A 23197-nucleotide genomic window follows, 5' to 3' on the forward strand; every position below is an offset into this window, starting at 1 on the left:
GGTGCCCATAGAAGGGCAAATCGGAAAGAAAAAATGGCCGCCGGCAGGAGAAAATAACGGAGAAAAATGGGAAACGAAGTGATATGGGGGACCACCGGGAAAAGGTAAGTAAAAACGGGGTTTCCCGGGGAAAACGGGGTACTTGGCAGCTATGCACAGAGGGGGGAAAATAAAAACGCAATGGAAAATGAGATGGGAAGAAAGAAAATGATAAATTTTTTATGTATTGAAGTATGTATGTTAAATCTTTGAAAACTTAATAAAAAAATTATGGGGGGAAAAAGCTCTGTAGGTCATAACATTTGGACTGTTTCTTTTCAAGTTGCCAGTAGTGCCTGCCTGTCTTTGTAAAGTGTTTCTCATTAGGCACAAGCGCCAATCTGCATTTCATTAAAAGCTGCAGTTTCTCTGCTGAACAATCTTTGTATTCCTTCTTCGGTTGTTAACCGAAACGTCTCCCTTCTCCTGCCCATCAGAAGGAAACTCCACTTTATCCAAAGGCACTTACTTCTATGTGTGTGCTTAGACTTGCAGTCTTTTAAGACAAATCCCCCCCCCAAAAAAAAGACAGCCGGAACTTTCCGCCGTGAGCAGTGGACGAGGGCAGACAGACTCCCTTCTTTATTCTCAGAGAGTTCTCGCAATCCATTTCACAATCTTTATTTTGTACCAGTTACCTAATTAGTTTGATCACCACAGCCAGATGACGATTTGCAGATCCTCCCACCCAGGCTTCTATTGAGGGGTTTGGAAACATTTTCCTTTTTTTTAAAGGCAAAACAAATCCCAGGGTTTGTCTTTCCACATTTTGCTTTAAAAAAACAAAACAAAAAACCTCCCACTTCAAAGGAGAAGTGAGTGTTTTAAGCCCTCAAATTCATCTGTGATTGATTAAAATCCAAGCCATGGAAGAATTGCCAGCCCCCTCACTTTGCCCCACCAGCCTTTGCCCTTAATAAAACACATCCCCCTCTCATATTCCTTGCAGAAGGAGCAGTATTCTTTCCCTATGGTATGTGGAATATCATGCAAGATGTAAGGTGGAATGACCTGTGGGATTCATAGTCTACACAACAGCTCTGTTGTGTTGTGTTGCTTACAATTTTCAGGTTGCACCAAGGGCTACTTGGTGCAGATCTCTTTTGGCCTCCATTGCTCCTTCCGCACTTACTCTGTTGTCTTCAAGTGTCCCCTGAAAGTTATGTATTTGATTGATAGCATGTAATCTCAAGCATGTAGTATGTTACACAATCACTGCCTGTACTAGCAATCTCAGGCTGAGAGCGCCAACCAAAATTGGCCACTGAGAAAAAAGAGGAAACTATCAGTTTGACTGGGGGAATCCCAAGGATTTCAGTAGAAATATAGATATAGATATAGATATAGATATAGATACAGATATAGATACAGTCATACCTCGGGTTACAGACGCTTCAGGTTGCGTCTTTTTGGGTTGCACATAGCGCAAACCTGGAAGTACCCAAACGGGTTACTTCCAGTTTCCGGCACTCGTGCATGCGCAAAAGCACTAAATCGCTCTTTGCGCATGTACAGAAGCGCTGAATTGCGACCCGCACATGCGCAGACACGACGCTGCGGGTTGCGAACGCTGTGGGTTGCGAATGCTGCAGGTTGTGAACATGCCTCCTGCATGGATCACTTTTGCAACCCGAGCGTCCACACATATACATGTACATGTAAATATACATATACACATACACATACTTATATGGATGTCTATTAGGTATAAAAGGAGCAGTTTCTTACGAATGCTGTGGTTGTGCTGAACAGGAAGCAAATAATGGATGAAGTCACAAGGAGGAAGCTTCTAATTAAAGGGACAATAGTCCTCAAAAGCCTTGATTCCACAAGACAGGAACTGCATTTTAAGTGAGAAGATTGACAATAAATCAGGCCTGGGGAAAGAATGTAAAGAAGCACCGAAAACAGGGCAATGGTTTGGCAACGATGTTATTTGGATTCTCTGCTTTTTAAAAAAAATAAATGAAAGATGACAACTCCAGACTCAATGTGCAGTGTGAAAGCAACCCAGGATGGAATGTGTGGCCAATGAAGTCCTGGTTTCTGATTTGATCCCAGAATGTCCTACTTTACCTCTGTTTTCATCAGAGAAATGTTGGAGGGTATGGAGTTATGCAACCCCTTCTGGTTAACAGCCAGATGCACTGAGCCATTGCACCACCTTCTACCTCTGAGCAACACCCCCCTCCACACAAACACACACACACCCATTTCACAGATGAGGAACCGAGGCCAAGAGTAGGACCCGCTCTGGGGCGGCACAGCAAATCTGTTGCGGAGGCAAGACTTGAACCTAAGTTTTTTGACTCAGTGGTGAGAGAAAGACAATCTGCACACATGGCCCTAGGCACAAACTTCTTTACGATTGCCTCCAGACCCTCCAAGTGTCCCTGTTTTCCAGGGACGGTCCCGGATTTGCGGAAACCGTCCTGGTTTCTGATTTGATCCCGGAATGTCCTGCTTTTCCTTAGGACGTCCCTGTTTTCATCGGAGAAATGTTGGAGGGTATGGAGTCATGCGACCCCCAAGCCAAGGAGATAAGGAACTAAACAACCTTTAGAAGACATCTGGAGGCAGTCTTTTATAGCAAAGGTTTTTTTTTTTATGTTTAATGTTTTATTATGTTTTTATGTATGTTGGAAGCCACCCAGAGTGGCCGGGGCAGCCCAGTCAGATGGGCAGGGGGTAAATAATAAAATGATGATGATGATGATGCAATAGGACGTCCCTATTTTCATTGGAGAAATGTTGGAGGGTATGCACATAACAACCCATCTTATAATGAGGTTCCACTTACGTTGTTTGTCAATTAGCGTAGCCCCTATTTCCGATCTGCAGCTTACAGTTCCCTGGTTAGAGACGTGATTATGATGATCCCAATCTGAAGTCAGGAAGGCTGCATAGCTGCCAAGTTTTCCCTTTTCTCGCGAGGAAGCCTATTCAGCATAAGGGAATTTCCCTTAAAAAAAGGGAGAACTTGGCAGCTATAGAAGGCTGCATGGACCCCTTGTGAGGTGCTCTCTGGGCTCAGCTTGATTCTGTAAGTTTTATTTTAAGCATATCCTCAGCAAAAGCTCCAGGACATCTGTGTGCCAAGCCTGCTCGCAATTTATTTCCTCGCATCTCCGAATGGCACATGGCAAGCAGGCAGAGTTGTTGTGTCACGGGGAGCTTGGCTTCTGCCTGTTGAGCTGGCGGTGCCTGCCAAAGGATGACCGGCTCGGGGTACTAATTGGCCTCCCCAGACTCTATAAAGTTGTTCTGACTTCAGTGGGTGTGTTTGCGGCAAGTAAGTAATACACACAAGCTGTTTTCACCGAGGGCTTGGATCCAGCTGCCATGACCTCAGCAAACAGCATCAAAGGTGATGACAGGCCTGGACTCCATCCAGGATACGATCTGTTCCAGATGTGGAGAGGGAGGGAGGGAGGGAGACTCCTGCTTGCACACAGTCCAAGGAAAAACGGGTCTCTTTCTGTGAAAGCACGGCGCTCTGAGTGATGAGGGTGGAAGCCATCTTGCTGGGTGGTTTCTGTCTCATAAATCGCACACGGATGGGAGGGAGAGGGAATTGGCAGCAAAGCTTGGACGGAGCTGCTGTCTCTGGCCAGGATGAACTCGCTTCTGCCTGCTTCTCTTCCTGAGTTTATCCAGAAAACCCGCTTCATCCTAAACAGCTGCATTTGCTTCTACCCTGTTTCCCCTATTTTAAGACGTACAGTGGTACCTCCACTTACGAATTGAATGCGTTCCGAACGCACATTCGTAAGTCGGAAAAAATTGTAAAGTCGAATCCCATAGGAATGCACTGGGAGAGAAAAATTCGTAAGTCGAAGCAACCCTATCTAAAAATTCATAAGTAGAAAAAATCCTATCTCAACCGCATCCAAGATGGCGGACGGAGCTCCGTTCGTAGGTAGAAACATTCGTAAGTAGAGTTATTCGTAAGGAGAGGTACCACCGTACTGTAGTCATAAAATAAGCCGTAGCAGGATTTTTAAGCATTCAAGGAATATAAGCCATACCCCGCAAATAAGACATAGTGATAGGCACAGCAGCAATGTCGGCTGTGGCAGGAGGAGGAGGGAAAAAATAAGACATCCCCTGAAAGTAAGCCATAGTGTTTTTTTTTTGAGGAAAAATAAATATAAGACTGTGTCTTATATTTCGGAGAAACATGGTAACTCAGAAAGGCTCAAGAGCTCAGGGCCAAGGGGATGGAGTTGTACCTGGGTCTGTGAAACTTAGGTTCAAGTCTTGCCTCCGCAACAGATTTGCTGTGCTGCCCCAGAGCACATCCTACTCTTGGCCTCGGTTCCTCATCTGTGAAATGGGTGTATGAGTGTGAAGGGGGGTGTTCCTCAGAGGTAGAAGGTGGTGCAATGGCTCGGTGCATCTGGCTGTTAACCAGAAGGTTGTCGGTTCGAGCCCACCCAGGGGCAGCCGTGGGCAAGATTCCTGCATTGCACTGGAAGGGTTGGGCTAAATGACCCTGGGTTGCATCTATGATTCTATGAAAAGAGTTAACATCGTAACACACTTTGCCGTTTTAAAAAGTGATGGCCAGCAGGCGGCATCTGGTGGGGATGGGGCGAATAAACATGGAGTTAGGGCCTGAGTCACAAAATTATTCACCAATTTGTGCCCACCCTATTCCCAAAGGTTTAGATCCAGTAGCAACAAGTAAGCAAAACTCTCTGAATGCTTAAAACACAAGCATGCAACACTAGTACGATAACAGGACTCTAATTTTCTTCTCCACTGGGTGTTTGCTGGATGTTTTTCTGGGTTGAAACCCTTTCGATGTTTTTTGGCACCAGCCATGGTGGTCCTTGCCTCACTGTGCAATTTTGAGATGAGGACAATGAGAGCACAGAGTGTGTGAATCACATAAGGTCACATGGTGCCAGTGTTTGGTGCCTGCCTGATGCTTGCACAAGGCAAGTTTAGATGGACTGAGAGAGATGCCTATTTTTAATCTTCTTCTTTGGCGATCACTCATAGCCAAGTAAGATTGTCTTAAATAAACATGGTTTTAACAGTGAGTCCAAATTAGATGATTGGCTCCAATACCATCAGATAAATGAAGTTTTCAAAATGGATAAATTAATTGGTTTCCAATCAGAGAGGTCAAAGTTGGAAACAGAATTGTTAGAACCCAAGTTGAAAATACTTTCCAGAATGTATAAATTGCTGCTTGAGTGGCATACGAAAGATGAACAAACAAAGAATGTTATGATTTTGTGGGCAAAGGATGTGGGTCACAATATTATGATTGAGGAATGGGAGAAATTGTGGAATGTGAATATAAAGTTTACTGCGTGTAGTTTATTACAAGAAAATTTAATGAAGATGATGTATAGATGGTATCTTACACCAGTAAAATTGGCAAAGATATACCACAGTCATGATAATAAATGTTGGAGATGTAAGAAAGAAGTAGGATCCTTTTACCACATGTGGTGGACGTGTCCACTAGTAAGTGACTTCTGGAACAAGATTTATAATGAACTAAAGAAAGTGTTGAAAAACACATTTGTTAAAAAACCAGAAGCGTTTCTAGTGGGCATTGTAGGGAAAGAGATTCCAAAGAAAAATGTACCTTTTTTTATGTATGCTACAACGGCAGCGAGACTTCTGATTGCTAAGAACTGGAAACTACAAACATTACCAACGATCGATGACTGGCAGATGAAGATGATGGAGTTTATGGAACTGGCTGAGATGACCGGAAGAATCCGCAACCAGGGAGAAGAAGCGATGGAAGAAGAATGGAAAGATTTTAAATTATATCTTAAAAAACATGCCAAAGTAATATATTAGAATAGAAATTAAGTGGTAAATGAACTGTGGAAATTTATAATATGTGAGATGACAGTTAAAAAATAAGATATATAAGGTGATTAAAATGATACAGAATTTGCTAACTATAAATTTACCAAAGGACCACAGGGAGGGAAACCCGAGGGGGTCCCTACAAACAATGTGAAGGGATTAAGGAACAAGCAATTTGATTTTGTGTTTTTATTTTTATTTTTTGTAGTGTTACTATTGTTGTGTTTTTTCTTTTTTTGTGCTCTTTTTCTTTGTATTTTGAAAAACCTTAATAAAAAAATATTATAAAAAAAAATTAACAGTGAGTCCATAAGTGACCGTGGAGGCCAATTCTGGATCCGTATGTCCTCCCGCAGTGGGGACATAGGTTTCTGGGCAGGAGTCGATCATGGTGAAGATTTGCCAAGCGTGCCTTCCTCTTAGCTTGTTTCTCCCTTTCCCCCTGAGTTTGAGTGTCTTCAAAGCCCATGCCACCTTTGGTAAAGGTTATTCTCCAATTGGGGCGCTCGCAGGCCAGTGTTTCCCAGTTGTTGTTTATACTACACTAGTGTCATTCAGCCCGTTTAATAAACGGGCGCTAGAACATTCTGCCTTTTACGGCGGCAGTGGCGGCACGTGGGGGGGCCGGCTGGCCCCTTCCATGGCCGCCGCTTCGTCGGGGCGCTCTGCTGAGCCCAGCGGGCCAGCGGGCGCCCAGGAGAAGGCCGCGATTCGGCCTCTTTCTGTGGCGGCGCCGTGGGGGGGGGCGGCTGGCCCCTCCCACGGCCGCTGCTGCGTCAGGGCGCTCCGCTGAGCCCAGCTGGTGAGCGGGCGCCCAGGAGAAGGCCGCGATTCTTCTGAGGACTGCGAGGGAAACAGTAGGCAGAGGGGTGGGGGTGGGGAGAGCGTGTGTGTGTGCGTCAAGTCTCTGTGTCCAATCCCTGTGTCCGTGGAGCACATGCGCAGTAGCGCGGACACAGGCACACAGGGACTGGACGCAGAGACACTTGCACTTTATTATATAGGATTTTTTTAGATTTGCCTTGAGAGAGTCTTTAAACCTCTTTGGTGGCCACCAGCATTACGCTTTCCATTTTTAATTTCGGAATAGAGTAGTTGCTTTGGAAGACAATAATTGGGCACCCGGACAACATGACCAGTCCAACAAAGTTGTCATAAGGGCAATATTGCCACAAACAAAGCAGAGACACAGAGTGAGCGGCAATGGACTTCCTTTAACGCAGTCTGTATTTTTCTTTCCACAGCGGATGGCCACTCCCTGCACATCCGTGAGGTGCACCTTAACCTTCCACCCCTGGGCTGAGTGGACAAAGAGAGGGAAATCAGTTGGCCAAGAGAGGCAACTGCCACTTGCCATCTGCAGTTTGTTAAGGGTGGCCCCACAGCACCCATAAAATACTTCCGTTCCTATGATGAGTGTCACAAAAACACCTCCCTGAAAGTAAGGTGTTGGTGTGAAGTCCATGAGCATTAACATCCACACCGCACAGACTAGTTACTTTGTTGTGTACACGGAACACCGTGAAAGCCAGGGCCGGCCCATCCGTGAGGCAAGCTGAGGCAACTGCCTCGGGTGGCAGGATTCACAGGGACAGCAAGAAACGCATTGCCTGCTGCTGTTGCCATACATAGTGGCCTCTTTTGTGAATAAGAGGTGCTGCTGGTCTCCTCCCACCCCTAGGGAGGTGTCTTATTCAACATCTTTATAAACGACTTGGATGATGGGCTTGAGGGCATCCTGATCATGTTTGCAGATGACACCAAATTGGGAGGGGTGGCTAATACCCCAGAGGACAGGATCACACTTCAAAATGACCTTAAGAGATTAGACAACTGGGCCAAAGCAAACAAGATGAATTTTAACAGGGAGAAATGTAAAGTACTACACTTGGGCAACAAAAAATGAAAGGCACAAATACAGGATGGGTGACACCTGGCTTGAGAGCAGTACATGTGAAAAGGATCTAGGAGTCTTGGTAGACCACAAACTTGACATGAGTCAACAGTGTGATGCAGCAGCTTAAAAAGCCAATGCAATTCTGGGCTGCATCAATAGGAATATAGCATCTAGATCAGGCATCCCCAAACTTCGGCCCTCCAGATGTTTTGGACTACAATTCCCATCTTCCCCGACCAGTGGTCCTGTTAGCTAGGGATCATGAGAGTTGTAGGCCAAAACATCTGGAGGGCCGCAGTTTGGGGATGCCTGATCTAGATCAAGGGAATTAATAGTACCACTGTATTCTGCTCTGGTCAGACCTCACCTGGAGTACTGTGTCCAGTTCTGGGCACCACAGTTCAAGAAGGATACTGACAAGTTGGAACGTGTCCAGAGGAGGGCAACCAAAATGGTCAAAGGCCTGGAAACGATGCCTTATGAGGAACGGCTTAGGGAGCTGGGTATGTTTAGCCTGGAGAAGAGAAGGTTAAGGGGTGATATGATAGCCATGTTCAAATATATTAAAGGGTGCCATATAGAGGAGGGAGAAAGGTTGTTTTCTGCTGCTCCAGAGAAGCGGACACGGAGCAATGGAGTCAAGCTACAAGAAAGAAGATTCCACCTAAACATTAGGAAGAACTTCCTGACAGTAAGAGCTGTTCGACAGTGGAATTTGCTGCCAAGGAGTGTGGTGGAGCCTCCTTCTTTGGAGGTCTTTAAGCGGAGGCTTGACAGCCATCTGTCAGGAATCCTTTGATGGTGTTTCCTGCTTGGCAGGGGGTTGGACTGGATGGCCCTTGTGGTCTCCTCCCACCCCTAGGGAGGAAATGGGGAGGCGGCTTCCCTCTAGGGTCTCCTGGGCTCTGCACCAGTCCAGAATGATTCAGAGCTGCTCCCGCCCCCCACAAAGGCCTTTGATTCCCAGTTCAATGGGTAAGGATGATTTGATTCCCCACCTTGTTCCCGATGTATAGATCTTCACTCACCCCTTCTTCCCTGGTGGAGAAGGGAGGACTCCATTGTGTGGTTCACCTCAGGTGCCGAAAGCTCTTGGCCCAGCTCTGGTTGAAGCACATTCAAAACACCTTTGCCCCCTCAAAGAATTCTGGGCATTGTAGTTTTGGAAAGGTTGCTGTGAGAGGTAAAGTATAGTGCTCAGAATTCCTTCACTAGGGAAAACATGCTTCAAATGAATGAATGTGCGGGGATAATGCCCGCTCCACACATCAAATGGGGGGGGGCGACCTTTGCGTGGTCGCGCGCAGCCCCCTGATCCCATAAGGCGACTCCCTGGTAGTTCGGGGCCGGCACCACCTTCCCGGGTAGGAAGCCAGGGGTCTTCGCCTACCCCAGCCTAGCGTCCAATCCTGCTGGAGGAGGTGTTGCCAGGGGATGGGCAGGTAAGGGGAGGGGCTTTCCAGCTCACACAATAGAATTTGAATCTTACCTGCAAGCACCAGTTGGCTGCAGAGCTTCTCCCACCCTCCACACCCTCATTCAAGTCTCTTTTGCAGGTTAACCTTTTTTACACAGGTGCTGCTACGTCAAGTCCGCTGTTGAAGGGCCAGAAAGGAATTTTCCTGCGTTGGCAGGTTTTGCCTTTCCCGTACCAATACGTCACACCTTGGCGGTTTCAGGCCTTGGGCGCAATTCTTTGGTGATTTTCCTAGAGGGAGGGGTGTGAGGCGGAGACCTCACCCCCTTGCGGCAACAAGATCGGGGTATTGGGGGAAGCGTTGACCAAGCCAATAGGTTTCATCGCTTCCCCCCTTCCGGCGGCAGCGAACGGGGGGCGGGCTCTCTTTGCTTGAACATATGTTCTCCAGAGCCAGCCCCAACCCCCATACATGTGGACAACCCCGAAGCCTCCCAGAACTGGGGACTGGGGAGGATAACGCCCAATGCCTGAGCCAAGGTCTCCCTATATCTGAATCTTAATAAAGTTGTAGTCATTTTGAATCCCATAGCATGTTGTCTTGCGTCATTATTCTGCTCAGGGGGTCGCCTGGGGTTTGGGGGACTCCGCTTGTCCACGCAATGCCATGCACCCGCAAAATACGCCTGCATCCAGAACACAATGCACATTATCAAGAAGAGTGCATTAAGCCAAAGAAGACTCTATTTGCCATTTTGAAATGGTTGTATCAGTAATAATGTAGTGGCAATTTATCAGCTACAGGAGTGAGATACAAGTCTTTTTTAATATATACAGTAATATATACAGGACAGATCGTGAAGCTGAGGCTCCAATACTTTGGCCACCTCATGAGAAGAGAAGAATCATTGGAAAAGACTCTGATGTTGGGAAAGGAGAAGGGGACGACAGAGGACGAGATGGTTGGACAGTGTTCTCGAAGCTACGAACATGAGTTTGACCAAACTGCGGGAGGTAGTGCAAGACAGGAGTGCCTGGCGTGCTCTGGTCCATGGGGTCACGAAGAGTCGGACACGACTAAACGACTAAACAACAACAAATGAGATTTTTATTAAAGTTTTGCATAATACGATAAAATACAAAGAGAATAACTTGAATATGGAGCCCTCTCTTAAAAATAATTCTGAGCCCTTACACCAGGAGTCAGCAAACTTTTCCAGCAGGGGCCGGTCCACTGTCCCTCAGACCTTATGGGGGGCTAGACTATATTTTTTGGGGGGAGGATGAACGAATTCCTATGCCCCACAAATAACCCAGAGATGCATTTTAAAAGGACACATTCTACTCATGTAAAAACACACTGATTCCCAGACTGTCCGCGGGCTGGATTTAGAAGGCGATTGAGTCGGATCTGGCCCCCGGGCCTTAGTTTGCCGACCTATGCCTTACACCCAGAAGTGATAATAGCTCTTCCCAGATCTCACTTGGGATCTTTCCTTTCTCCCCACAGCCTCTCACCCTGGAAGACAACATTTCCCTGTCATTAGTGAAAGCGGGTCAGAGTGAGATGCAAGTCTTTTATTATTATTTAATCGTCTTTATGTTATTTTACACATACAAATTTATAACAAAACCAAATACAAATCTATATAAAGAGATTTCTCTGAATCTCAAGACTTTCCCCCCATCCCCTCCATGGGTCCTATCGTCAACGTTTTCAGCTGAATATTATATCATAATCTATATTTTGTATCTGTCCGTATTGTTCATAGTACTTGTTACATTTCAAGTGAGATTAAAATCCTGGTAATGTTTTCATCTGTTTACAGTAGTCTCCTAGAGGGATCCAGGTGGTGCTGTGGGTTAAACTACAGAGTCTAGGGCTTGCTGATCAGAAGGTTGGCGGTTCGAATCCCTGCAACGGGGTGAGCTCCCGTTGCTCGGTCCCAGCTCCTGCCCACCTAGCAGTTCGAAAGCACATCAAAGTGCAAGTAGATGAATAGGAACTGCTCCGGCGGGAAGGTAAATGGCGTTTCCGTGCGCTGCTCTGGTTCGCCAGAAGCAGCTTTGTCATGCTGGCCACATGACCCGGAAGCTGTCTGCGGACAAACACTGGCTCCCTCGGCCTATAGAGCGAGATGAGCGCCGCAAACCTAGATTCGGACACGACTGGACCTGATGGTCAGGGGCCCCTTTACCTTTATCTTTACAGTAGTCTCCTAGGTAAATTATAAACTTTTCCCATTCTTTCTTGAAGTTTTTGTCTTCTTGGTCCTTGAGCTTTACAGTCAGTTTTGCCATTTTGGCATAGTCCATCATCTTAGTTTGCCATTCTTCTCTGGTAGGGACTTTATCTTCTTTCCATCTCTGGGCTAGTAGCATCCATGCGGCTTTTGTTGCATACATGAAGAGTATTTTCTGTTCCTTTGGAATACTGGTACCTACTATTCCTAATTAAAAGGCTTCTGGTTATTTTAAACAATTTTTAAAATTCATTATACAGTGGCACCTCACAAGACGAATGCCTCACGCAATGAAAAACTTGCAAGACGAAAGCGTTTTGCGATGTGTTTGGTGACTCGCAAGACGAATTTTTTTTGCTGTTTTTTTTCTTTTTTCTTTTTGCTGCGGCAAACCGCGCTTCGCAAGACGAAATTAGCGCAAGACGAAATTGTCGCAAGACGAAGCGACTCGCGGAACGAATTAATTTCATCTTGCGAGGCACCACTGTATATCATTTCCCAGAAAGCCTTATTACCTTACACGAGCACCACATATGATAAAAGGTACCTTCCCTTTCCAGCAGATATTTGTACTTGTTCTATACATTTTTGCTAACTTAAAGTAAAAGGTAAAGGGGCCCCTGACCATCAGGTCCAGTCGTGTCCGACTCTGGGGTTGCGGCGCTAATCTCGCTCTATAGGCCGAGGGAGCCGGCGTTTGTCCGCAGACAGCTTCCAGGTCATGTGGCCAGCATTACAAAGCTGCTTCTGGCAAACCAGAGCAGCGCATGGAAACGCCGTTTACCTTCCTGCCGGAGCGGTTCCTATTTATCTACTTGCACTTTTTGATGTGCTTTCGAACTGCTAGGTGGGCAGGAGCTGGGACCAAGCAACAGGAGCTCACCCCGTTGCAGGGATTCGAACCGCCGATCTTCTGATCAGCAAGCCCTAGACTGTGGTTTAACCCACAGTGCCACCTGGGTCCCTCTAGGAGTCAAATAGCACCGGTACATCATTTTCTTCTAATTTTCTTCCAGCGTACAACATGCCGTGAATTTCAAGTCTGTTTTCCATAACCTTTCCCAATCTAGCAATCTGAATATTATACCCCAAATCCTTTGCCCATGGATTGAGATACAAGTCTTGTGTGGTACTTACACAAGAAAACCTCCTGAGTTACGGGGAAGAGCAGTCCTTCTTCCCCAAGAGATGCCTAGCTGCATTTAAACTTGCAGTATCCCATTTGGATGTTTTTTCCCCCAAATGGAATCATGGGAAAGGTTGTGGGGGGAGGACAGGAAATTCACTGCGTGCTAGGATTTGAAATAAAATTTCAGGAAAATGTTCTACAGATGGTATTTAACACCTGTAAAACTGGCCAAAATGTATAAATGTTGGTGATGCAGGGAGACAGAAGGCACTATGATCCACATGTGGTAGAACTGCAAAAAAAATCAGGGATTTTTGGGAAACAATATATAGCGAACTTTAAAAAATGTTTAAATGTTCTTACCCTAAGAAGCCTGAAGCCTTCCTACTAGGCCTAATGAACAATGAAATTCCAAAAAGGATAAGGAAAAATTTTAATGTATGCAATAGCAGCAGTAAGGATTTTAATTGCTAAGGAGATTCTACTCCCTCAAAATTAGACTAGCAGAATAAAATGTTAGAATATGCAGAGCTAGCAAGATTGACAGAAAGATTCCGAAACCACACAGACCAAATATTTAATAGTGTGTGGAATATTTACAGAGAATATTTAAAAGAACATTGTAATGATCTAAATTCTTTGGCAGGCCTGGATTGATTTCTGCATGAAATAAGAGAACTTTACAAAATTAACACAATCAAACAACCTAGGAGAGAAGAAGTTTAGTGTGCATTTGCAATGTCATTTAGGAATATGTTGGAATTCGTGACGTGTAAACTCAATCTTTTCTCTTTTTCGTAACGACTGTTGATCTTGCATTGCCTTTTGTTGATCGTTGCGTATTGTTTTGTTTTTCAATTGTTTTGTTTTGTTTTTAAAACCAATAAAGCATTTAATAAAATAACAATAATAAAATTGCAGCATCCCTTTTCCTTTTCCGTAATCTTCTCCGTCGCTATACTTTGAAGCAACTTTGTGCATTGCGTTTGTTCCTGTCATCTTTCAAACCCTCGTCCAAGCGTGAGTCAGATGGGTTGCACAGATGTGCAGAGTTGCCCCCGGGGCTGCTTGTCCCGTCTGATTTTGCACGCGGAACACACACACACACACACAGACACACACAGACACACACAGACACACAGACACTGTCTTGCTTCCAGAGGCGTTCCCCTCTCTTCCCTCTGCCCTGGCTACCCATTTCAAGCTGCCTCTTTGATTTCACAACCCGGCAGACAGAAACGACTAGGAAATTGCCAATCCAAAGGCCAGCTGGGCCTTGTAAAAGTTGGAAGGGCTGCAGGGGAGAACGTTCCTCTCTGCTGCCAGGCAGGGTGACCCGAGGTGGCTGCCCCGGGGTTACAGGGGTCCCTCTGCCTCTGAATGGGTGTGGGAGCAAGGGAGGAGACTGGAGCCTCACTGAAGCAGAGCCCCTGGGAGCCAGGCTTGCTCCTGGATCTCATTTTTCACATGTCTGCTGCACTCTCAACCACCAGCCCTGTCAGAGGAAAGGAGGCGCTTCCTGTTATTCCGATTCAAATCTCAAGCTGGTCAGGAGGAAGCAGGCAGCTGTGCCGAGAGTGGCAGGGCGTCCCAAGATGGGTGGCCGGTCTCTGCCCTTGCTGCTCCTTCTGGCGGTCTTTACAGGTGAGTAGACCTTCAGGGTGGCCATCGGGTGGGAAGCAGAAAGTTTTCTGCTCAGCAGCTGAGAGGGGCTTGGGTTCTCGGAGCTGTGGAGAACAGAGATAATCTCCACCCTCAACAGGTTGTCCGCCCTAGGGAAGATGGGTATCCCTTCTGGGAATCTCTGCAGTTCTCAGCTAGAGTTCTCAAGAGTCTTTGTCTCAGGTACTGCTTTTTATCTGAATTGGAATTCTTAACTCTTGTCGTGGCTCTAAGGACACTGTGCGTAGACACAGACTCACCCTTGTTTCTTACTCAGGCATTATTTGCCCTGCTTCCACGCTGTCTTTAAGTGCTTTTTCTGGCCAGGTTCTTCCCTGTCTGTGCATCGCAGTCTCAGTAGGGCTAGTCAAAAGTAATATTATGTCCTAGAGATCTAGACAGTGCATTTTTCTGGGAGGGACATAAAGATATGCATACCCCTAAACATTTTGTGAATCTAAGTTTGCCCTTATTGAGGGGCAGTATTTCAATATGAGTAGGAAAATGAGAGTACCCCTAAACACCTTTTTAAGAAAAACAAACAAACACTGGATCTAGATAACCTCCACTGTCATTTTCTTCCCCTCTCATTCCAGCTTTGCTGGCATTTCTGACTCCACAAATACTCAGCCCAGCCACACTTTCAGGTACAGGAGCCTTGGGATAATTTGCCCCTCTGATTTTCTCCGAGGCAGAAGGCAATTTCTTTTTGTGTTATTAAATATTTGGGCGACTTGCTCCGTTTTCCAACTTCTCCAGGGAAACAGCATTCCTGTGGCGAACTGTTTTTGCAGGGCTATCTCACCTCTACGGATTTATTATTTCTTACATTTATATCCTGCCTTTCCTCCAAGAAGACATGGTTGTCTTCTCTCCCTGCTCCTCCATCTCAGCCTCATAACTAGGGCTGGGCGATATTTTGATATATCATCATCCCAAACCGGTTTCAAGTCCATATCATGATATTGGTTTCATAATTTTTGACCTGGCAATATATTGCAAATCATGATGTGTGTGTGTGTGTGTGTGTGTGTGTCACAATGCGGGGAAAACTGCAAAGCCAGCCAATGCGGTGTGTGTGGCTGGCGTGCATCCCCGGGGTGTGACATGCATCCCAGGGGAATGCCACGCCACCCACAGGGGCGTAGCGTGCCTTCTATGGGGGAGTGGTGCCCAGCGTGGGCGGGGGGAGCAGCCGCAATGGTACCCCACCAGGATCGCGCTTCCGGGGGCAGTGTGCTCCCCCCGCTCCCTCTTCCTGCGCCAGTGCATGCGCCATTAAGGTAAGACGGGGAAGAGGAGAAATGATGTCGAGGGGATATGGAAGGTGTTTGTAGAATCTGTACTGTTAAAATGGAAAGGGGTCAAACCATTGCAAGAGGTGTTGAAATCTTGGCAGGTTGGATAGTTGCAATGGCATGGCCTCCGGTGGCGGGGCGCACATTTTTATTCTTATTTATTTATGATTATTACTTTGTCAAAATAAAATAATAATAATTAAAAAAGAGTCTCTCTTGCCGGATCCAGGAATTTGGAGGGAATATAGCCTAACACCCACCCCCTGCAAAACAAACAAACAAACTCACAACTATATATTGATGATATTTCAAAAATCTCAGAGCAGTAGACATGGCCCAGTGTAAACACAACTCATTTGCAGAGTTGACACAGTTCACATTGATTTTTGTACACAATGCCCTGTCCCTGGCTGTAGCAGTTTCTTAAACTCCAGAGGAAGTAAGTGAAGGAGGAAACCTTCCTGTTCCAGCAGGCTACAAAGCATGGGCTAAGTACATGTTCATGGAGGGGGGAGCTTCAGGAAGGGGACATTTAGAAGGCAGGAAGGAGTGCTTAACCCTTTCCCACCTTGCCAGTGCTGTGCTCCAAATGCGCTCCAAACCTGCTTGCTGGAATACCAGTCATGTTTGTCTTGAACCCAATTCTGTTCCCTCAACGGTTCCAGAGGGACTGTTCCAAAATATCCACTTGTTGCCACTATTCTTGCATTCCTTCTGCTCTCTCTTTCTCTGTCTCGCCTGCAGTGGCCATCAGGCTCGATGCTCCTAATGGGACCACGGAAGCTGCGGGCAATGCCAGCGTCTCTCTCGAAGGAAGACCAAATGTTCAGGGGCCCGAAATGAAACTGAGCGAGGACATTGGTGAGATGATAGCAGAGCCCAGAAATTCCGATGCCTCTGAAGATGTACAGACCGCCTTTTCTTCCCTCTAGACACATTGTGACATGTCCTTTGCTATGAGGGCACTTTGAGCATACCTGCCAAGTTGCTGTCGGAGAAATAAGGGACCGGGCCAGAAGTAGCACACCGGAAGTAGCGCTGCCGCCATTTTGGAACTGGGCGGGGCATGCTCAGAAGTGACTTTTGATGCTGCTTTGCCCAGTTCCAAAATGGCAGTCGTGCCAGAAGTCGCACTGCAGCCATTTTGGAACTGGGCAGAGCAGCATCAAAAGTCGCTTCTAAGCATGCTCCGCCCATTTCCAAAATGGCCGCCGCGCCAGAATAAAGCGGGGGGAAACAAAAAAGATCTGTTTTTTCAGCTAGGAACAGCTGGAAAAACGGGGATTTCCCGGCGCATACGGGAGACTTGACAGCTATGGCTTTGAGTCAGAACACCGGCTCCTTTAGCCCTCTTGTCTGAGAGAGGCCTTTCCTGAGGTTATTGTGGGTGACCATCTCCACCCCTCCAGTTGGAGGGGCTTGTGGGAAACGGGGGCTTATAGGAACTGGCGTCCAACAACATCTGGAAGGTCAGTTTCCCCACGTCTGACCTAAGTTTGGAAATCAGCTGCTGTGGTCACCTCTGCTTTCAGCACCAATCCAAGAGTATCCCCTGGCTGAGTACAAACCTGGCTGTTTACATCTCAAAGCAGAAAACATTGTTTGGCGCACCCAAAGCAGGGCCAGCCCACACATGAGGCAAGATGAGGCAACCGCCTCAGGCGGCAGGATTCACAGGGTCAGCACACCCCAATGTAGATCTTTAGTTCCCCTTTTCTCCTGATGCATATGTTCACTCACCTCTTGATTCCATGGCAGGGAGGGAGGCGGCATTTTGCGGTTCACCTCAGGCGCCAAAATGTCTTGGGCCGGCCCTGATCCCCTACATTCCCCAGAACTACCGCAACCTGAAACAACTGTCCCAGGCTGCAGTAAAAAAAATTGCAACCTGCCCCTTTTTTTCAGTGGTTCCCATTGAACGAACCTGTGCATAGCAGCCAAATCCTAGAGACTGAGGTCCCTTTGCCCCCCATAAAATATTTGAGGGGGCTGGAGCCCCCCAAGTCAGTGGGCATTACCATTCAAATGGTGTGTGTGTGCTCCATCTTGTGACTGATTATGCGGGGTGCGCATAATCTGTTTCTGTTAAGTTGTGGGTAAGCATAGCAGACGACACAGCAATCTCTCCTTAGCAGCTCTTTATTTGGAAGCTGGAACAGGACTGAACTGCATTGCCGAGCTGGCCTGCTTTTATAGAGGCTGGCTCAAACAATGTATCAAACACAATTCAAAGTTCCCTCCTAAAGTTCCCTCCTAAAACAACTGTCAAGGACCTGAGGACCTGAGGGAAAACTATATACACTAATACATAACAGTTTCCACATACCTGCCATTGCGAGCCACTTTGAGAAGAGACAAGCGAAAATGTTGACTCAGTCAGTGCTGTCCTGAATAATCGCTGTGCTATTTGATTCGATAGATAAACAAATGACTGCCAGTTCTTTTGAGGTCAGATCTGAGATGGGGACACCCTCCTTGCCTCTGTGTGATAGGCATGTACCTCAGAAGGCAGAATGTTGGTTATATTCTCACTCGTTGACCCATGTGCAGATTTCTTCCCAATTCTTCCTTTCCACCATTGGATTTCAGTATCACACGGCCCAGCCAGACCCCTGCTTCCTCCACCCCTACCCTTGCCATGCTGCGTCACCATGCACACACAAAGGTCATGACTCATTATGCTTTGCTTCTTTCCCCCTCTAGTTTACGGTATCATCGGGGCAGGTTGCTGGAGGGACTTTGAGACGCAGATGGCCAACATCACAGAGGTGCACTGGTGTGAGTGGATGGTCATTAGAAGGTAATGAAGAACTGAGCTTTTCAACTGCGTAGGGGTGGTTGAGAGACATCACGTGTGGTAAACAAAAGTTGCACCAGTTTCTTTCGGGGGGCAAATAAGGAATATGAAATTCTGGAGTTACGATGTTCAGATTATTATTATTATTATTATTATTATTATTATTATTATTATATTTATACCCCGCCCATCTGGCTGGGTTTCCCCCGCCACTCTGGGCGGCTTCCAACAAATACCAAAATACATTAAAATATCACAGATTAAAAACCTCCCCAAACAGGGCTGCCTTTAGGTATTTTCTAAATGTCAGGTAGTTGTTTATCTCCTTGACCTCCGATGGAAGGGCGTTCCACAGGGAGGGCGCCACTACCGAGAAGGCCCTCTGCCTGGTTCCCTGTAGCTTTGCTTCTTGCAGTGAGGGAACCGCCAGAAGGCCCTGGGCGATGGATCTCAGTGTCCGGACTGAACAATGGGGGTGGAGACGCTCCTTCAGGTATATAGGACCGAGGCCGTATAAAGGTCAGCACCAACACTTTGTCCACTAAGGCCAAAATCAAATGTTACATGCTGTTTATCTGAACAGTAATACTGTAATAATAACAACAACAACAATAATAATAATAATAGGGATGCTATTTAGATTGTGGTCTAAACCACTGAGCCTCTTGCGCTTGCCGATCAGAAGGTTGGCAGTTTGAATCCCCACAACGGGGTGAGCTCCTGTTGCTCTGTCCCAGCTCCTGCCAACCTAGCAGTTCAAAAGCACACCAGTGCAAGTAGATAAATAGTTACCACAGTGGCGGGAAGGTAAATTGCTTTTCTGTGTGCTCTGGTTCCATTGTGCCAGAAGCGGTTTAGTCCTGCTGGTCACATGACCTGGAAAGCTGTCTGTGGACAAACGCCGGCTCCCTCAGCCTGAAAACGAGATGAGCGCCGTAACCCCATAGTTACATTTGACTGGACTTAACCATCCAGGAGTCCTTTATCTTTGACAACAACAAAAACAGAAACCCTCTCTACTTGGAAGCCATATTTCTTTATTTAAGTCGGGAGAGTCAGCGGCGGAGCAGGCCGTTTGGGGCAGTATGGAGCCTGCGGGCGCCCAAGCCACCGCGTCACTCCCGGGAGAGACGCGTGGCTCGGGCACACTGCAGGCCCCACGGTGAGTGCCGCCTGGCATTTTGTCACACGCCCCCTCAGTGGTGACACCCGGGGCGCCCCCACCACCAACACCCTTCTTCCACCCCTGGGGAGAGTATATAGACATTTTCTGGTGAGCAAAAATGAATTAGGGTAATTTGTTGACACTCCCGTGCTGGGTGGATTTTAAATTGTGTTCCAGAGATCTTCTATGAGACTATCAATAATGGCCAAGAAGCTATTTTGAAAGTCACCCTGCCCATGGCTTCTACCAATCTTTATGTGTGTTCTAGGGTGCAATCTCAGTTCATGAGGGGGCTTGACCGGGGGGGGGGGGCGCACAGGGGCCTGCTCCATATAAACTGAGGGCTCACCCTCACTTCCCATTTCCCATGCCTAGAAAGCAGGGGTCTGAGCGGTTTCCCGCTTGACCCATGTTTCCTAGGAGCTTCATTAACTACGAACCCCCAAATCTGGGATCCCCTTAAAACCGGTGCCAAAGTTTTGCAGTCGTTTTACAGCGGTTCTCAAAAATCCTCAAACCAGATTTGGACCAGGCAACCCTTCAGTCAGAGAACTCGTTCAAACAGAGGGCAGCCCTACTAATAGATGACTGAACCCTGAACATGACCACCCCAAATGCAGAACGTGGCTCAAAATCCTTCAGGAATGCATGAGGTTTCTACAGCAGGGGAGCTGGTGAGAAATGTGGGCAGGCTTTTTACTATGAAGTTTTTAATAATAATAATAATAATAATAATAATAATAATAATAATTTATGATTTATACCCCGCCCATCTGGCTGTATTTCCCAGCCACTCTGGGTGGCTCCCAACAGAACACCAGAAACAGTAATAAAAAAAAGCAACAACATCAAACATTAAAAACTTCCCTAAGCAGGGCTGCCTTCAGAAGTTTTCTAAAACTTACATAGTTACTCATCTCCTTGGCATCTGATGAGAGGGTGTTCCACAGGGCGGGTGCCAGTACAGCGGTACCTCGGTTTACAAACACAATTGCTTCCGGAAGTCTGTACTTAACCTGAAGCGTACTTAACCTGAAGCGAACTTTCCCATTGGAAGTAATGGAAAGTGGATTAATCCGTTCCAGATGGGTCCGCAGAGTACTTAAACTGAAAATACTCAAACCGAGGCATACTTAAACCGAGGTATGACTGTACTGAGAAGGCCCTCTGCCTGGTTCCCTGTAACCTCACTTCTCGCAGTGAGGGAACCTTCAGAAGGCCATCGGAGCTGGACCTCAGTGTCCGGGCCAGACAATGGGGGTGGAGACACTCCCTCAGGTATACTTTTATTGAGATTTTCACGACACAATGAGAGAAAAACAAACTGATCTACAAGAAATAATAGAAAGGGAACTGAATGAAGAAGAAAAGAGAAAGAAAACTACCAAAGTCCTCTCTCACTGCGGCTAGGGTTGCCAGACTCAATAGAGGACATGACTTCTGTGCCTTTAATTGCCCTGCTCTCTTTTGAGTCTGGAAACCTTAAAGAGAAACCAGCAGACCCTTTGCTTGGAAATTAAACAAAGGGGTCTGCTGGTTTCTCTTTAAGGTTTCCAGACTCAAAAGAGAGCAGGGCAATTAAAGGCACAGAAGTCCTGTCCTCTATTGAGTCTGGCAACCCTAACTGCGGCATCTTAACTTTTATCCCAAGCAGAAACAGGTGAGCCCTCCTAGCTCTCACCTGGGATCATTCTTCTCCTCACAGTCTCTCACCTGTGAGGTCTCCCTTTCCCTGCCTCTCACACAGGGTCCTTCCACCTGTGAAGGTAGACATTTTAAAAGCCGCTTAGAAAGGTTGTAATAATGCAAGGTTTTCCCCCTGAGGGTTAAGAGCCAGCTTTCCCTGGTTTCTATCTAATGCTCCAACTCCTGAATTCCTCCCTCTGTTTCCTCCTTTTTTGATCAACTCCACAGGCCATACAGGGACTTGCAGAAGTGCCTGGAAGAATGGGCAGTACGCCTGAATTATGGTTACCCCAACACCTTGGCTCACAACTACATCACGTACAGCCACAGGTTGTACTTCCGCAACTGCAGCCTGCAGAACGCACTGCAGGACCCCCCAGAGAATGTTTTGCTGCCTCTGATCATAACCCCGATCTGCCTCATCCCTTTCTTGGTAACCCTGGTCGTTCTGAAGAGCAAGGATGGCGAAATGCAGTCCTGAGTCACCGGCCTTCGCGTAGCAGTGTTGACAGGGTCTACATGGCCTAGCAGCTTGCAATGCCGCCGCGATCCTCCTCTCTTGCTTCCCACGGAATCGGCCCCTTCTACTCTGACACCACACCCTGGGATGAGCCACTGTGCCGGAGGCTGAATCTAGAAAGTATTGGGGCATTTTATGAGTTGTTACTAATGGGGAGGAGGCACAGAAGGGAATACCCCTGGACCTTTCGTCATTGAAGCAAAGGACGTCACACGTCTGCAGCTGACTTCAGCAGCTCTTAATGGGGCCTAACTGTCATAGCTTCTGGCAATTGTAGTGGCTACTGCTGAAAATCTTCAGTGAGAACGTCCTAGGTCAGGCATCCCCAAACTGCGGTCCTCCAGATGTTTTGGCCTACAACTCCCATGATCCCTAGCTAACAGGACCAGTGGTCAGGGATGATGGGAATTGTTGGGCAAAACATCTGGAGGGCCAAAGTTTGGGGATGCCTGTCCTAGGTGCTTGACAGAATTGGTTTCCAGAGGGTTGGATGGTCATCTGCCGGTGGTTCTTTAGCTGTGGTTCCTGCATTTCGGGGGGTTGGGCTAGATGACCCCTGGGGCCCCAACTCTACAATTCTATGATTCTGTGATAAACCATGGCAGTTAAAAGATTATACAATAGATGTGAGCAGACCAAGTTAACCCTCCTCCTTTTACGTAGCAAAGCTCCATACAGCCTCCTCCCCACTCTGCTGCTCTCGAAGTGCATGAAGTTTATATTGACCCCATAAACCAATAAAGCTGTGTATTTACATACAAGATATGGGTTCAGGGTCCTTCTTCTCCCTCCCTTATTTATTAGATCGACACCGTTGCAGCATTTTCTACGACAGCCGCAAGGCTCTATGCTCAGTGCGACCAAACGAGTCGCGCTCCTCTGCATGCCTAAACCCAAAATCACATATAGTCTTTTTTATGCTTTATTGATTTTAAAAACAAAACAAAACAGTCAACAAAACCAATCCAAAATCAATGCATATTACAAAAAAGAAGATTTAGTTTCATACATAACTATGTAATTCCAACATAACTTCCAATCACCCCATTGTGGTTCCTAAATTCCGTTTTCGACTGCACACTTTCCTTTATCTCTCCCAAGTTACAGTATTTCAGTTGTATTGGTTTTGTGAATTCATGCAGAAGTCAATCCACAAAACCGCATATTGTCAAAACACATTGGGTTCAACGGAAGGTGGGGTGGCTGAAGTCTTTCCCCCCATTTTATTTTATTTTATTGTCAAGAATGTATGGCTGAATGAACACGTTAAATACGTGTACGTTGTGGACTCTATTTATTTACCATCTGTCTGTCTGTCTCTCTTTGTGTCCATCTGTCTATCTGTCTATCTATACACCACACAGACAAAAAGTTGACAAAAGTTCACAAAGCAGACTGGGAAGTTTTCTCCCTTCATCACCACTAACTATATTGCAAATGATTGAGGTAGGTAGCCATGTTGGTCTGACGCAGTCGAAATATATACAAAAATGAAAAAAAAAATGT

General features: G+C 46.6%; 1 protein-coding gene across 1 annotated transcript; it reads left to right on the forward strand.

The window, feature by feature from the left end:
* Window positions 1–13783: 13783 nt before the first annotated feature.
* RAMP2 (receptor activity modifying protein 2) lies at window positions 13784–22452 on the forward strand. The gene is made up of 4 exons (XM_060282271.1): window positions 13784–14207; window positions 16268–16384; window positions 18227–18323; window positions 21400–22452. Exons 1-4 carry the CDS (start codon window positions 14159–14161, stop codon window positions 21650–21652), a joined length of 516 nt encoding a protein of 171 aa, XP_060138254.1. The 5' UTR covers window positions 13784–14158; the 3' UTR covers window positions 21653–22452.
* Window positions 22453–23197: the final 745 nt, after the last annotated feature.

Source organism: Zootoca vivipara, chromosome 13 (assembly GCF_963506605.1).
Source record: "Zootoca vivipara chromosome 13, rZooViv1.1, whole genome shotgun sequence".
NCBI lineage: Eukaryota > Metazoa > Chordata > Lepidosauria > Squamata > Lacertidae > Zootoca > Zootoca vivipara.

Bases quoted from the DNA above. Each gene is read 5' to 3' on its own strand.
- RAMP2 (XM_060282271.1), top strand. From the start codon at position 14,159: ATGGGTGGCCGGTCTCTGCCCTTGCTGCTCCTTCTGGCGGTCTTTACA. The intron at 14,208-16,267 runs GTGAGTAGACCT...TCTCGCCTGCAG, and splicing joins CCTTCTGGCGGTCTTTACAG to TGGCCATCAGGCTCGATGCT. The intron at 16,385-18,226 runs GTGAGATGATAG...TTCCCCCTCTAG, and splicing joins GAAACTGAGCGAGGACATTG to TTTACGGTATCATCGGGGCA.